This window comes from Paramormyrops kingsleyae, chromosome 6, assembly GCF_048594095.1.
Source record: "Paramormyrops kingsleyae isolate MSU_618 chromosome 6, PKINGS_0.4, whole genome shotgun sequence".
NCBI lineage: Eukaryota > Metazoa > Chordata > Actinopteri > Osteoglossiformes > Mormyridae > Paramormyrops > Paramormyrops kingsleyae.
The window spans coordinates 29,341,303-29,358,615 of record NC_132802.1 but is presented as its reverse complement, the minus strand read 5'-3'; the positions used below and the strand labels follow the sequence as shown (position 1 = coordinate 29,358,615).

Here is a 17,313-nt window from a genome sequence, read left to right as displayed (position 1 = left end):
TACATTTGTAAATTTATTGCTTAAACTCATTCAACTGTTTTATTTAAAACTTCCAGTTATGTCCAGTGGTGCTGATGTCCATAAAATTAGTACTGTTGCCTTTGGTGTTGCTTTGACAAACTTGTAGCGCTTACTACCGGTGGAGCCCTATTCACCAAAGTTTAGGCTACATCAGTTCTAATTTGTGCACCATGCAGCCAACCTACAGAAAACAGCAGTTAAAAATGTTACTAGGATTGCCCTAATCTGAGTGACAGGCACTAGTTACACCCACTGTAACATCAGCTTCTTCAACACAAGTATGTGAATACTGGACCACAGCAGTTCACACGCCAGTCTGCTGAATTCCATTGTTTTCAATGCAACGATGCAGTTAGCTTGCTGACACACTATCGCAACACATCAAATGCTTCTGCATGCAGCACTCGATATGTGTCTGAAAGTTATATTATATTATATTACAATAATGACAGCAATAATAATAATCATGATTATTATTATTATTATTTTAACAGAGCATTAGTGATCTAAACCAGTGATAATGATGGTTTTCGTCTCGATGATGATCCCTGAGTATTTAGAGCATGAATCTATGAGAAGCCTATGACTTCGCTTCCTTTAGAATTTACAGGTGTTCCCTGACATGTTAACATGGGGAACAATCTTGCTCTTTTTCTCCATGTATTGTTCAGCTGTATCCGCTCTCATTTCGCAGAGTGCCGGTCGCACCCTCTTCCACCAGACAGCGGGGACCCCGTCTCTGACCGTGCTCCTCAGCTTTCCCCTCGCCCATTATACTTATTTTAAAGCCTAGAAGAGATAGATGGATTTTTTTCAGCAAATTGTTCGCTGTGCCCCAATTTCTAAAGTTACTTTCGTTGTTCCTTGTGGCCGCTCACGTCCTCCGTGGGGGGAGACAGGAGAGGGCTTAAATCACCACTCTTGGTATCAATTTGTCTGTTGGCCTATTTCCTTGCACAGGTGTCACTTGGTGCACATTAGGATTTTCATTGTGATTTCATTACTGAGCCGTAAAAATTCACAAAATGAGTATGAATTATCTGGGTGGAACATCAAACTTTCTATGGGAATCAATTAGCCCATAAAATGTTAAACAAACCCATCCATTTTTACAGTGTCATTTATGCCATTTTTTTAAATTAAAAAACATTCCTCTCCTCGACTTGTACTACATCAGTTTTATTATTTCCTATAATGTCCAATATTCCATTTATGCTGCAACTAATACTGGTTCTGTATGATAATGCCGCAATCCTTTGTTACTACCTTTAATAATCTTAGGATTACTAAATAAAATAGAGAGATTTTAGCTTACATACTGTAATAAACAACTCATCTACACCACCCATTCTGCACATGACACACACTTCCACATTATAGGAAGACTACTTACAATAAACAGTCTAATATGTTTATGTAATATGCTAACTTTTCGGATGACACCTTTAAAATTAGACAAAGTTATGACTGATACCGCTTCAACAATAATGACTATTGTAACTGCTGTTACTACCATCTCGATATTCAACTACAACAACTATACTCCCACTACTGCTATCATTCTTAATTGTTACTCCTTTTATACTATAATACTACTAACACTGCTACCACTAGTACTACAGATACTTAACCTGCCACAAAAATGACTATATTTTGCATTTACAATTTTATTTAATGTGTTTTAAATAATATTTTTTAATTCACTTATTACAAGTATTCCTTTATGGTTAAGGGAACAATAAGTTGTCTTTGCAAAGCCATTTTAGTTGGAAAAAAAAGATAGAGATGGCAAAAGATATGGTAAGTAGGCTGGGCTTTGATATAAAAGCTCCACCAACCTACGACACCCATCCTTTCCTTCCACTTTGGGGTCCAAAAGCTTATCATGACTTACTGGTGGCTTGGCGTCTGTCTCTTGCTGGGCAGTGCTGCTCACGCACAGCTCCCCTATCAGGCACAGATGCCAGGAGGGATCAAGGTGCTGACCACCAACACCCCTGAGGCAGTCGAGGCAGCCAGTGTTTCTCTGGAGCTCTACAACCAGCAGGGCAAGGATATCTACATGTACTGCCTCAAAAGGGTCAATTCCGCCAGGATGCAGGTGAGGACAGAGCTTTCCACCACTGGAGGTGCTACCCAAATTGTTTTTGTAGTTAATTGAGTGCGGGGGTTGAGGGGGTGTCATCATTTTGTCTGAGAAACAGTCTCAGGAATTTATGGGAAAGTTAATACGCACATTTGTCCCAGGGAATGTATTAAGTCATATTTTCCTGTGATTCGCCATGCAGAAAATATTCTATTTCATCAGTGAAAGACTTGTCAATTGATTCAATAACATTTTGTAAAAAAGAAGACAAAGGCAAGAGAGCATATTTTTCCATCTCTTTCCCAAGACAAATCATTTTGATTGAACCAGGAGTGTTGCTGGGATCTTATGAAATATGTTTGCTGAAACATCTGATCTAAACAAATCATTGGAGGTGTGTTCAGACTCAGCTGGGGCCTGAAGGTGTGAGGTCATGGTTGTGCACACTGATCCCTTTGGTTACAATAATGACAGCAGTAATAATGATAATAATCATGATTATTATTATTATTATCCCTTCTGTTTAATGTTTAGTCTAATTCTATATCACATGGTTTCACTTACCACCTGTCTCTAGTTACAAGAACAAACAATACAACCAGTGTTGGGCATTTCAGGTCCAGAAGCTACAGATCTAGACCAAGATTCTGTTTCTACTAACCAGCTGAGCGTAAAGAGTCACAGTCACAGCATACTCAACTGGCTGGCAGAAACAAAATCTTGGTCTGGATTTGTAGTTTCTGGACCTGAAATGCCCAACATAGAATATAACAATAAACAAACACTATACAGTATATGATGTATGATATACCCATAACACAGTGACAAACAATGCAGACTTGGACTGACATGGATCCCAAAGCTTCTGACTGGTTCATGGACCATCTGCAATTCAGCACGTATATACGGTTCATGATGTTGTTTCGTACTGTCATAAGAATAAATTATATGATAAACTGTGAAGTCGTGAAAAACTACTAATTGAATTGATCTTTAAACAGAAATAAATTCCCACTATTTTGTATTATTTTTTTTCTGTTACGAAAGTAATACCAGCGTGTGTGCAATATGTGTGCATACATTTTCACTTATAATAAAAACTAGAACTTAAATGGCAAAATGTAATATCAGAATCTGCATATAGTTTTGCTAGCACCGTTTCTGGATAAGAGTTTTTCCTGTTTAAATAACTGTGTACATTCATCATTAGAATCGGCCGAGAAAACAATATATTTGTCTGATATCCGGGTTATTCACAAATAACATCCATTTTCCAACCATGGTCACAATGAACCTGAAGCCTATCCCACAATGCACAGGGAAAAGGGCACAGGGAAATACATATTGTAATATTTGCTCTGGAAAGCATTTAGGTTATAAAGCCATATGAAGACAGAAAAGAGGGTGGATCTCTGTAAGCAAGAGACAACAGGTGTAATTTATTTGTGTTCTGACAGGTGGTGGCAGGACTCAAGTACTACCTCGACGTAGAGACTTTCCGTTGTATTGAAGAAGAAATATACCTCCAAAGGGACAATGCTCAGGTAAGCATTCGCTGCATGAGAATCACAGCAAAAGTGTTCAGGTATCTCAGCTGACATTTCTTGTGGCCTTTTCCCCTCCAGACTTTTCTGTGCAAGTTTGAGCTGCTCCAGGTGCCATGGCAGAATATCAGTCGGCTTCTTAAAGGCCAGTGCGGAGAACCAATTCCTGTTGTGGGCCAGATAACACCAGTAGCTGCCAAGGATCCTCTGGTGCAGAGTGTCGCCAAATTTGCTGTGAACCAGTATAATGTGTACCCAGGAAATGATTACACCTATGGCATGGTCCAGGTTCTGGCAGCCAAGAAGCAGGTGAGGCTCCAAATTTGCTGCTTGAGATGCCCCAATGATGCAGGTTTTTGTTTGTTGTCTGACATGTATCTTTCCATCAGTTGATAAGTGGACACAAATACTACCTGGATGTTTGGATGGCAGAGTGTCTGAAACAGAGAGTCACAGAGACTATACCCTGCACCACTAATGTTAGTGCCCAGGTAAGTTTTGAGACCAGATACATAGCACACGACAAGAAGTCACACGAGGATGAAAGAAGAATGAACACCTTTACAGATCTGATGTACAGTTATTTTCAGTAAAGCCAGTGTATTTTGATTAAACTTGAGCATTTTGTTTAAATATTACAACACAATAGACCATTATATACCCAAAAATATATACAGTTCAAGTTTAATTATAACATGTACAACTGTCAATGTTTCAATTGTTTGAAACTTTTGTCCCCAACAGGAATTTGCATGTTTCTTTGTGGTCTGGCTGAAACCCGGAGAACTGGGCGGAGTTGAATTCTTAGATAGCACTTGTATCCCATTTGGAATAAATCTTGGAACAGGACTTTCCAGGCTGAGGAGCGCATAGTCAAGCAAGACAACAGGAAGGAATGTATATCTTTTTTTTGGAAAGTATCATACTTGATTTTATGGTGAAAATGTTGATTATGTAGTACCTTATAAGAAAAAAATAGTTTTTACACATTTTAAGATACCCACAACCAAATGCCACTGCATTTTCACAAATATAAACATACATGCTTATTCCAGCCTCCTTTATTACATAAAAATGTGCCCCACAATTAAGATATTTTTTATGCTGAAGTGGAAACATCAAGAAAATCGGTCTGGAAAAGCTTGTCTTTATGAGGTCACAAACACGACTAAAGCACTACTATTAGGAGTATGTTTATTCATATTGAAGAAGTTTATTCATATTGCTGACTGCAATGTTTTAGGTCCAGATCTGGTCTGTTTCAAGGAGAGCGTATGGAATAAGCAGAGGACATCCAGGATGTGAGGCTGCTGTATTTCAGCAGACTCAGACACATACTAGGGACAATTTACAGCTACATATTCTTCTGAACTGCAAGCTTTTCAAGTTTACTAATGAAGATTCTCAGTGGGATAAGTGAAACAGGAAAAGCTTGGAGGGATCAATGCTTGCGTGTTTAAATAATGTATGAGATATAGGAAAATGTAGATGATCAAATCTCTTGTGATCATTACTATATTTCATTTAATCTGACCTGAATTAAATTTGACTGATCTCTTGATCATTTTATTTGTAATAAATACTTCCTATTCGAGTGTCTTGCTTTCCTTTGAAAACCTGAATAATAATAACAATTTAGAAACCATTAAGATAACTGCATGAGATACATGTGACAGCATGGTGGTTCAAACTTCCACAACCCTTCTGGGCTGTTTTGGGTCCCCTTGTGGAACCCTAAAGACAAAAGGCTTTTTGCATTCAAGGACCAACCCTGCTTTACATAGTGCAGAGAAAATGTTCAAGTGTTTTTTTTTAACTAAATGACAAACAGTTCATTTTAGCATGTAGCAGCTTGCTTGGAGACAGCAGCCAGGGCTAATGTTTAGACTACTATACAACCATTCCACTATCCACAAACCCCAAACAGCTTGGTGGTCAATAATATTGTTAATAATCTTGGTAAAAAATATCCTTGGTGTGGGTGCCTCAGTGGTCTCAAAACCTATATATCTTTCAAATCCTGAACCTACTGTGCATGCTATGTTCCTCCCACACTCCAAGGACGTGCAGTTTGGTACATTGGCGTCTTTAAATTGCCCTTTGGGGCTTAATAGTGTGGGAGCATATTATACGTTGGCCTGACATCATCTGCAAGTTGTGCCTTCTTCATGCTCTTTAATTCCTAAGATAGGCTGCAGGCTCACTATGACTCTGGACTGGATAAGTGGTAATGAAGAATGTACTAATGTCCATTGATAGTCACTCCAGCATATTAATATGTTTCCTTTACCAGAACATTATGCATATGCTATATATAAAAACATTGTGGTTAAAATACTTTCCACAAAATGTAGTTACTGTTATAAATATGCAACAAATATAAACAGCCTTTACCCATCTTCCAACCACTTATGTATCGCAGTGTGGTACTCCACGTACACAAAGCAAACATGGGGTTCAAACCCACGATCGCGAAAGAAGTGTTTATTTTTTAAAGACATAACGAGAACCGCCTGATACCGAGCCAGAGTCACCAGTTCCGCGGTTTTCACGCCAAATTGGGCTATTTTGAAAATACAGTTGCAGGTAAATATTAGGTCGCGGGCTGCAGTTTTTTGGGCTGCCTTCATAATGTTCCGCGACAGCGGATTGTGAGGGGAAATAGAAATGAATTGTTATGAATGGTGACTCCTAATGCTGAGTAATACTAAATCGATAGCCATGGAAAGGCAGAGACAGACGCACACGGAAAGCAGGGTTGCCAACTCTCACGCATCTGGCCTGACACTCATGCTTTCAAACTCTAAGAAATCTTACTGTAAATTTACATTATTGATTGTTCCATTATAAACCTAAAATTAGCTACATCGGAAGCGTTGGGGATAATTTGCAAATCCTACAGACTATATGCAAGGTAATAAAACCGTTACATCCACATAAATGCCTGTGCAGACTAGTCTCGAATTGAAAATCTCATTCGGCCAGCTGTTCAGTTGGAAACCCAGGGAAAAGGTCTGTCTGCCTGACGTCATTGTGTTTAAATAGTGGTTTTTAAATTGTTAACATTTGAATGTGACCAACATGCAAAATACTGGTTTTTTTTCTTTGAGATACAGTATACTGGGATTTCAAATATTGGGCGGATTTTAAGCAGACTTTGGGCTAGTGATTTTTGCTGGACTTTCGGTAGTGAATAACAGCTGTACCGACTCCCGAGTCCCGAGCGGTCTTTTCCGGTCCTTTTGCCGGGGTGTTCACGGCAGACGCGTATTGATGGCGTCACGATCCGGCGGACCAATCAGCGCGGGCGTAAGACAGTAGGCCTGGTTGCTTTCGAGACTCTCCATCATTCCTGCCGGCGTCTCTGACAGCTGTTGGTGTAGTGGTCCGATTTATTTAAACAAATACTGACTGTCTGAGCTGAAGAAGAACATAATGGTGTTAGATCTGGATCTTTTCCGTTCGGACAAAGGCGGAGACCCCGAAATAGTAAGAGAAACACAGGCGAAGAGGTTCAAAGACGTGTCCCTTGTGGATAAACTGGTACATGCGGATGCCGAATGGAGAAAATGTAAGTATAGTATTACAGCGGCGTCTTATTAAATGCCTAAAAAAGAGCCTTCAAATCGACATTACTTTTAAGTAGTCCTACACATTCCGTATAGTTAGCTGGCTGGTGTATGATCGGTCAATGGGTAGCAAACTCGTCGATCTACGGGTTAGCAGTCTATCGGTGGGCTTATTGTTATCCGGCGATCCGGTATAATTAATATTAAGCAGGCTGCAGTGGTTTTCTTTATGCTTCATGCGCTTCGGTGACGTGTCGAAGCAAAGCGAAAGTGCCAGCTACAATGCAGGGACCCCAACACATGTGATCGCTGCGCGGAGAGGCTGAACCTGATCTGATGCAATCCACCTGCAACCTGACAATCACGGCTCCCCTGCTGATGTTTATAAAATTTAGGTCCGGTCTTTTTAAGCTGTTTAAATTCCTTTACAGAATGGAATGTCATTAATGAATAAACGAAAACGAAAGTTACATATCTACTTAATGAATCATATAACGTAGTTGTCGCTACCCTGATCAATGCTATTGGCATGAACACTGCTGATGCTAGGGTCCAGCTTGTGCAGCCAAGATTTATCGTTAAATAACATTCAGTTCTTTTCTTAAACTTGTTTCTTTTTAAATCCCTTGTCAGCTACTGTTCTAAATTCAGGAAAATTCAAGTGGAAATGGACAAAACGATCCATCACAAAGTACATTATAACACGGAGATGAATAAACTTTACTGTTGAGCTTGAAAGCTTGAAAGAATCATATAATGTAAATACTTACAAAAATTATAATGCTCCCATGTGATGTGTTTTCTACATTCGGTATATTTATAAAGAAGTTTATACCATATTTTGATTGATGAAAGAATTCAATATAAAAACAAAAAAGGTAAGCGGACCCTGTAAACTGGCCAGTCACCATAATTGGAAAGCTGAAAAGGGTGTTTGATAATTGCTGTGTAGACTGACTTTTTTTCCCTTTCATGCTCAGGCCGCTTCACAGCGGATAATCTGAATAAGGTGAAGAACTTGTGCAGCAAAGCCATTGGGGAGAAGATGAAGGTACGGTCAGAACCGAAGGCCTCAGTACTGAGATTCTCTGGACAAGATGGGTGTTTTTCGCCTCATCAGCTAGCAGTGGGTGGAGCTGTGCTTTGGCTTCTGTACAGCTATTTCCTGGTTCAATTTGTCGTATCACATTCCAGTCTTTGTATCAGTATTGTATCTGATTATCAATACGGACCCAGCTATGTAAAATGAGTTCTTATCCGATCCTGTAAAACAGGAAAGTCAGTGGATGAACCTTCAGCATGACCCACCACTCATAGAAATGTTAACATCAAGAGAATACTGCCTCTAAAATGACATGGTGATCATGATGTCTGGAGCACCAAGAAGCGTAATAAAAATCTGCATCTCCACATCCTACTCGTACATGATCGGCACTTTTTCAAATCTGATATCAATTGTTAGATGTGAGGTACAAATCTGAAAAAATTCTCTCCTGGTCAGATTAAGAATATGAATAATTTGACTGTCTGCAGATGTGCACGTTTTTCTCATAATTGTATGGCATGCATGGTAACTTTCCTACTATTCAACCCTTTGAGTTGAATGATTACAAAAAGTTGCTTTTATATAACTGTTTTTAACTAAATGTAGTTTGTCTATCTGTATGTGATTGGCAGAGCATCCTCAGTGTCTCTTGCTTGTGCCTTGTCCCAGCAACCATAAATATATAGTTAATTTGTGATGTATGATTAACTGTGTAGGATCAGTGCTCTGATAATTATTCTTTTAATATTGTCTGCGCAGAAGAAGGAGCCACTAGGAGATGACGACTCCCTTCCTGAAGATGCAGAGAATTTGGAGGGCCTGACCGCAGACATTTTGTCGGTATGTTGGTGCTTTCCAAATTTTAGCTATGACCACCTTCTCAGGCTGGGGTACTCCTAGATTCTTCCAGCACCTCCCTTCCCCAGCAATGATGTATCAAGCTGAGTTGCCCATTGGTCTGCAGGCCCTTACGGTGACCCAGATCAAGAAGATCCGGCTGCTGGTGGATGAAGCGGTGCAGAAGGGGGACTGCGAGCGCCAGCAGCTGGAAGCTGAGCGCTTCGAGTACCTGCGTGAGATCGGCAACTTGCTGCACCCCTCTGTGCCCATCAGCAACGATGAGGTACGGTCTGAGCCACTGGGCTGTGGGGAGTGTGGGAGGCGGGTCGTATATAATCTGTAAGTCTAGAATAAGGAGCTATTTTGAAGCTCAGAAGCAACATGCATGCAAGGGAATAATATGCATTACCTGATATTTGAAACATGCTACACTGAGACCAAAGCGAAAATCAACATTGTTTCCATTGTGTCACTGAGAAAAACTCAGACGACTTTTTGCATATATCTGGTGCTTTTATCCAAAGCACCTTAATGGGAACAGTTACAATTTGTGTGCTCCCTGGGATTTGAACCCACAACCTTTGCGTTGTTAGCACAATGCTCTACTTGTTGGACTACAGTTCGACACAAGTAGCTGGCTAGTATTGGAATTTATTGTTTACAAAAAAAGATTATTTTATTTATTTATTTTTTGGGCTGTTTGTATGTTGGGGCTGCAGCTTTTGACCCATGTCACTAAAGTTTGAATTGCATCTCATGAAATGAACTGACAGGATGCAGATAACAAGGTGGAGAGGACCTGGGGTGACTGCACAGTACAGAAGCGATACTCGCACGTGGACCTAGTGGTCATGGTGGACGGATTCGACGGGGACAAGGGAGTCGTGGTGGCCGGCAGCCGAGGCTACTTCCTCAAGGTGGGAAGATCCCTATGTTACTGCCGTAAGGTGGAGTTTGGCTATAGCATCAGGCACTCCTGGCTTTCCGGGTCAGGCCTGGGAAAGGGCTATAAGTCACCTGAATTCTCCAGCTTGTTTCAAACAGCTTGGCACTTGGTGAGGAGGTTGTGTAAGAGACAGTCTTATCATTGCTGGGCTGAAACAGGCTAATTATAGTAAACGAAAACTGAAACCATTTGAAAACCTTTTCATAAACAGGAGCAAAATATATGACAATAAAAAAAATAAACGAAAACTTTTTTGTGTGGTGTGAATTCGAGTGTCTCCATTGTAGTGAAATGTATTTCTGAATCTATGCTTGTCTTCCTGCATGGTCACCCTGTGTATGCATTGATTTCGGGCCTCTTTGTCGACACAGGGTCCACTGGTGTTCCTTGAACAAGCCCTGATAAACTTCGCCCTGAGGGTTCTGCATAGCAAGAATTACACGCCACTCTACACGCCCTTCTTCATGAGGAAGGAGGTCATGCAGGAAGTTGCTCAGCTCAGCCAGTTTGATGAAGAACTCTACAAGGTGCATGCCTGCATACCAGCCTGCTGCAGCAGCCTATTTTTACCCGTTGTCTTACCTGTTCTGCGGCTCCTGCTCCACCTGGCATGCGGAGATGTTGGTTTCACGCCATAACCGTCATGCCCGTCCGAACAGGTGATTGGAAAAGGCAGCGAGAAGTCCGACGACACCAGCCTGGATGAGAAGTACCTGATCGCCACGTCGGAGCAGCCCATCGCAGCCTTCCTGCGAGAGGAGTGGCTGAACCCGGAGGATCTGCCCCTGCGCTTCGCCGGTATCTCCACCTGCTTCCGGCAGGAGGTGGGCTCGCACGGGAGAGACACTCGCGGCATCTTCCGCGTGCACCAGTTCGAGAAGGTCAGCCCCGCCGCTCACAGCATCCGTCTGCATGTCTTGTCTGGTGAAGTGTCAATCAGATCCTTATTGATGCACAAAATTATCATCAACATTGATTCATTGTTGTGACGACTCCATCCACCTTGAACCTTCTCATCCCTTTTCTTGCTTACCTATACGGGCTTTTTTCAGTGCACTAGGTCTACTATAATATGCCCAAAATATGATAATTATCAGTGAAAGGCTATCAGAATGATGTTTCAATGTGGTTAAAATCATGTTTTAATGTTGGTAAAATCATTGGTGAAGCAAAATGCAGCATGACATAGTCTGGGACTTGCACTTTTAAAGTGACTCACTGAACTTCCTTTCCTGCCACCTGTAAGTTGTAAACACTTTCACTTTCTCCATAAATCCTATATTTAATAAAAAAAAAAATTCCCCTCCAAAAACTCTCAAGAAGGACCTTATTTTTCAGTCTGTCTGTTGCAGTTGGGACAGTTATATGTTATTAGGTTAAGGATACAAATTTGTATTCAAAGTTGGTGGCTGGCAGTATAATCAAAGCACACTAGGGCCCTTGAGCAAAGCCCCCAAGTGCTCCAGGAGAACTAGATGCTGGCTGTGGCTACTCTCCCCCAAAGCTATCCTCAGTACCTTGCTATACATACATAGCAATATGACTAGGTGAGGCATTAGGAGTAGCCAATAAGCACTCAATGAGAACTATGACTCGAATACGCTTCCCACTGGCTTTCTGGCTAACAGGCGTTTATTTTCTGCTACCGTGGATCTACTTCACTCACCTGCAATTCTACATACAAAAATCAGACGGCAAATAAAATGTGGAGTCTGCCCTGACCCCCTTCCTTCTGGGAATAAGGAAGCCTCCTTTGTCGTCCTCCTCCCACACAGATTGAGCAGTTTGTTTACGCCTCTCCTCATGACAACAAGTCCTGGGCAATGTTTGACGAGATGATTGGCACCGCGGAGGAGTTCTACCAGTCCCTGGGGATCCCGTACCGCATCGTCAACATCGTCTCAGGTTATTGTTATTGCCGTATCAATTCATGACTGCTGGAACCATACAGTTTGGGTAACAGCTACATGTGTGGAAAAATGAACTAAAACTAATTTAAAGTTCATTTAAAGCTTCATTTGTGTGTCTGCTACAAAGCTAAAGCTCAGCATAGTAGCAGCTGTTTGAAAGACTCCGTCGATCATGAATTGCATGATCATATTTTAAACATTGTGATTAGGGCTGCACTAGTGATGCTCCAATTGATCGGCCACCGATCATGATCGGCCGATATTGGCTAAAAATAGCTTGATCGGCGAACCCCAAAAGCGCCGATCAAAAAAGCCGATCACTTGACGTAAATTACTCGCGCGACTTTTTCACACGTGCATGCACGGCGCACAGGTAAACAACAGCAGAGCGGAGCTTACCAGTGGCAACATGAGTTCTCCCGTCTGGAAGTTTTTCAAAGTGTCCGAGAAAGACGTAAAGTTAGCAGTTTGCAATGTATGTCGTGATGAAATCCCTCGAGGTGGAAGCAAGCAACGGCATTTTAACACCACTAACATGATTAGGCATCTTAGAACACGCCATACAACTGAATATGCCGAGTATGAGAAACTAAACCACTCTGCTCTCGGGGAACATTTCATGTGTTGACCCTGGAGGTGTCAGGCAACAGTGCTGACCAAAGTGTCACTGCCCCTCCTTCAGTGTGGGGCGCCAAGTGTCAAGCGCTTGATTCTTCAAGATCTTGACTGTAGCCTATTTCTACAGTTTTTTTTTTCCCCCAATATAGTTAATTTAGTTAGTTTCATTTCTACAAATTTTGCTAGATTATAGATAAAAGATTCCCATTCCCCTGCCATTCTGTGATCGGCAGTGATCGGCAATCGGCAGATCATGATCTTGGTGATCGGTAATCGGTGATCGGCCCCAAAAATGCTGATCGGAGCATCTCTAGGCTGCACGATATATCGTTTCAGCATCGTCATCGCGATGTACGCACGTGCAATAGTCACATCGCAGAATGTGCGATGTTAAGTAACGCAAATTAAATTAAGCGGCGTGGACAACGCTTTTGGTGTTTTTGTTGAACTAACAAATGTCACACTGTTCTTATTCTTAAACAATCCACAAAAGTCTGTCTAACGTAATTTAATTCAATTTAAAGGTTTTTGGATATGGAGTCGACACGCAGCTTTGCACCGGCAGCTAACAAACATGTCGATCACAGAATGAACCACCAAGCACAAACATTCTAGCCATTTAACCCAGCATTATTTTGTCACTCATGTTAACTCTCATATGCGATAAGCTTACATAGTTTAATGCTCATGCTCTGTTTAGTACTGATTAAGTTATCATTACCATTATATTTGGGCTAAATCAGGTCAATCTTTCTAGAATGATTAATCATACCAATAGAGCAGCGGTCACTAACAGGCGGACTGCGCCGGACCCGGACCCAGAAGCTGTCCCATACGGAACTGGACCGATAGCCAAAACAGAAAGTTTGGATTTAAACCTGATGGGGCCCTTCTATTTTAACCTTCACAGCTTTTGTAGTCTTTTTGGTAGTGGTTTAGCACTAGAACTGCCGCTTCCCACACCAATGCACGTCAAACGCCTTTAACTGCGAAGCGTAGTTCGGCGTATGCAGCCCTTTGTCTGCGCTAATGTGCCATTAGTGTTAATAACAGCAGCAAAGCAACCAAAAAGCCGTAATGTTCCTAACAGAGTGGCTGCTTAATAACAGCAGCGAAGCGAACACCCGCAACCAAAAATCCGTAATGTTCCTAAGAGAGTGGCTGGTCTGTCCTGAAATCATATAGCTGAAAAGTTTTCAAATACAGTATGTATTATATAACATGTTGGATAAATAGACATAGTTTATTGGTGATTTCATGTTCGTGGAAGTTTCCGCTTTTTAACATATGTATAAAGTAATATTATCTGTTATATAGATCAACTCAGGTGAAACAAAAATTGTACGTTTTCAGCATCTGGCACGCTACTCATGATTTCAGACTTGCGCAGGAAATCTTACGGCAAATCTATATTATTCCATTATAAACCTAAAATGAGCTACGTCAAAAGTGTGTTTATATGGTTAAATACAAAAGCATACTATTTACAAGGTAAGAACTGTTACATGTGTGTGCAGACATCTCGTATTGAATTGCACTGAATTAATTTGATTTGACAGTCAGGTACTGATTACATGCAATGTTGATTCAACTGATATGCTACTTAAATATACATCACACTAAATAGTTAGACATTATGATCTTCCGGACCTTTGCTTCAAGAAATTTTCTCTAACTGGACCTCTTTAAATTTTAGTTGAATACCCCTGCAATAGAGCTATTGAACTAATAAGAATTTTTTAAATCCCAATATCGCAATATATATCGCAGAAAGAATAAATATTGCAATGTGATTTATTCCCAATATCGTGCAGCCCTAATTGTGATTATTTTATACTCTTGAAAGGTTCTTTAGCCTTGAACTACACCACTTGCACACTGTATGTGACCATTGTCTTATCTTTTCTTAACTGTGTATCAATGTATGAGAGCTACTGTCAACCAGAGACATATTTCCTGTGTGTGTGAACATACTTGGTCAAAAAACCTGTTGCTGATCTGTTTTGGAACCTCTAAAATATGCCGCAGTTCACCAGAGGTTAATGTTACTAGTGTTTCAGTTCATTATTTTTCTCAGTGGTCAGCAGAGCCCTTGACTGTCACGCTCCGTGCTGTCAGAATTTGAGAGGTGATTGTTTGTCTGCAGGGTCACTGAACTCGTGACTCACCCTTTGCCATCCAGGTGCCCTGAATCACGCAGCCAGTAAGAAGCTGGACCTCGAGGCCTGGTTTCCAGGTTCCTCTGCCTTCCGCGAGTTGGTGTCCTGCTCAAACTGCACAGACTACCAGGCACGGCGGCTGCGGATCCGCTACGGGCAGACAAAGAAGATGATGGACAAGGTGAACACAAGGGAATCTGAGGGGTTACCGTTCAGCCATGTTACACTCCACGTGTGTTAAAGTTAACAGGTGGCGCTAATGCCAATGAGAGAGGTCAATCCTGATGTCCCCTAGGTGTTCTGTGTGACTACAGGGCCACCGAAGTTTACTTAGGCTGTAGTACTTTGTTGGAAGTGTAGCGGTGTGTTTATGTGTGTGTGTGTGTTAGTGATGCGCGGGTCGGGTATTTTTCCAACCCGCGGGTCCCGCTTTTATGAAATTATTTGGCCCGCCCCAGCCCGCCCCGCACCACTGTATCTATTTTTACAACCCACCCGCACCCGCGACCATTAAATAAACATACTAGGCATTGTAATTCAAATGAAATGCTGGAAGTGCCTGTTTTGTGGCTCTCATGTTTGTATATTTCACACGAATTGCACTTCACGTAGCCGATACTGCTGTTGTCTCCTGCTGCAACTATTTCTGAGAACCGAAACATTAGATTTAGCAGCCTGACCTTTTTTTCTTTTAATGATGTAAATTCCCGACCTCAATTTCTCCCGCACCTCGTCTTCCATCTTCACTTTTATTTCTTTGTTTTTGTTGTGACTGGCAGCAGTAGCTGCTTGGCGCTTTCGTGGCTTGTCACGTGACGTAACCTTATCAAAGAACTTAATAAAATATGAAAATAGATATTCCCAAATATTTAATATAGGCTATAGGGAATTGCACGCAACATACATGGATTTTTAATTTAATTTTGTTTTTAATGACCCGTCCCAACCCGCCCCGCAAATAAAGTGATAATTTCTTTACCTGCCCCAACCCGACCCGGGGGGACCGCGGGTTACGAGACGACCCGCGCATCACGTGTGTGTGTGTGTGTGTGTGTGTGTGTGTGTGTGTGTGTGTGTGTGTGTGTGTGTGTGTGTGTGTGTGTATTTTTATTTTATCCTGAGGAATTTATCACTTTTAGCATTAATTTCTGAAAGAACACTCTTCGATGTTCTCTCTCCCAACCATATAGAACTGCAACAAAGATGTTTATTAGAATTTGCATCAGCCATTCCTCTGGTTTCTGTTCAGTTGGCTTATCATTCCTCAAGAATTTAGTGAATTTAGTGTTGAAGAACTGCAGAGCGATGAGTCTGCCCATGGTGACTGAACTGTACTTGCTTCTCCCCCCCAAGGCTGAGTATGTGCACATGCTGAATGCCACCATGTGTGCCACTACGCGGGTTATCTGTGCTATCCTGGAAAACTGCCAGACGGAGGAGGGCATTGTGGTTCCTGAAAAGCTCCGCAACTTTATGCCCCCAGGTAGCTGCGGCGCACATTTTTGAATCCACATTCACCGTGCTTCCTTTGCTGTTGGTTCAGAGTTTTGTTCTGTCCCCTCAGGGTTGACGGAGATCATCCCATTTGTGAAGCCAGCACCTATAGATCAGGAGCCATCCAAGAAGCAGAAGAAGCAGCAGGATGGTGGGAAGAAGAAGAAGCAGGCACAGGCGGACCAGGAAATTCAAAGCCAAGTGGAGAATATGTCTGTCAACGACTCATAGGGCAACCCTTTCCATTCCCCTCCTTGCCAGAAGAACCCAGGGGGGTCAGCCTTTATTTCCTGATGTCATAGAAGTACAGTGGCCAAATCATTGCATTTATGGTCCACCAGGGGGCACCACATACCAGTGGCTCTTAAGTTAAACTATGGACTAGGCTCAATGGACGGTAAAAAATAGGTGTCTACTTATTGCATGCTTACACCTGATGGAGGTTAAGTGTCCAACAGCATCAGTGTTGTAAGTGAACCTTGTCCTTGTTAAAACAGTCACCTGCCACCCCCATTGAGTGTAGTCCCATGGCACTGGCTTTTCACCATCTGCTTGGTTAACTGTTACTTTGAAGACTTAGATGACGTCTTACAAACACACCTGCCCTCCCCGTCTTTAATATCATGGTTGGCTTTTATCGCGCTTCCTATCCTGTCACTTTCTTCCAAATGTCTTACATCTCCATAACTTGTGAAGGGAATTGTACCAGTATATTCTTGGTCTGGTGGTCACTCTGCTGTATTTTTTGGCTATATACAGCTTTTCTGGGGCTGCAGTGCAATTTCATAACATAATAAAATTACCCCTCAACCATAAAAGTCTGGGCCTTTTAATTTATGGTGGTCCTGGTGATGTCTTCCAGAAGTTTCTGTATCTGACTAATGCCCTGAAGGATTGCATGTGAGTGAAATGACAGTGACTCGACTACATGGTTAAAGCTAGTTACAAAAAGATGCAAATGATGAGTCATCTACCTACTAGCTTTCGTGCTTTTAAGTTACTTGATTTACAATTTCAGTTCAGGCATCACTTCTAAGGATGCCGCGGACAGGGCTCTAGGCGTGGTTTAACCTGCAACCTT

General features: G+C 41.7%; 2 protein-coding genes across 2 annotated transcripts; both read left to right on the top strand.

The window, feature by feature from the left end:
- The first annotated feature begins 1,810 nt into the window (after nucleotides 1-1,810).
- On the top strand, nucleotides 1,811-4,524 carry LOC111844760 (uncharacterized). The gene is made up of 6 exons (XM_072713260.1): nucleotides 1,811-1,821; nucleotides 1,948-2,122; nucleotides 3,565-3,651; nucleotides 3,733-3,960; nucleotides 4,041-4,142; nucleotides 4,396-4,524. The coding sequence occupies exons 2-6, from the start codon at nucleotides 1,982-1,984 to the stop codon at nucleotides 4,522-4,524; spliced, it is 687 nt and encodes a 228-aa protein (XP_072569361.1). The 5' UTR covers nucleotides 1,811-1,821; nucleotides 1,948-1,981.
- Nucleotides 4,525-6,916: 2,392 nt separating this feature from the next.
- sars1 (seryl-tRNA synthetase 1) lies at nucleotides 6,917-17,050 on the top strand. The gene is made up of 11 exons (XM_023813534.2): nucleotides 6,917-7,222; nucleotides 8,201-8,271; nucleotides 9,025-9,105; nucleotides 9,230-9,388; nucleotides 9,879-10,022; nucleotides 10,423-10,578; nucleotides 10,711-10,932; nucleotides 11,827-11,956; nucleotides 14,762-14,919; nucleotides 16,092-16,221; nucleotides 16,303-17,050. The coding sequence occupies exons 1-11, from the start codon at nucleotides 7,087-7,089 to the stop codon at nucleotides 16,461-16,463; spliced, it is 1,548 nt and encodes a 515-aa protein (XP_023669302.1). The 5' UTR covers nucleotides 6,917-7,086; the 3' UTR covers nucleotides 16,464-17,050.
- Nucleotides 17,051-17,313: the final 263 nt, after the last annotated feature.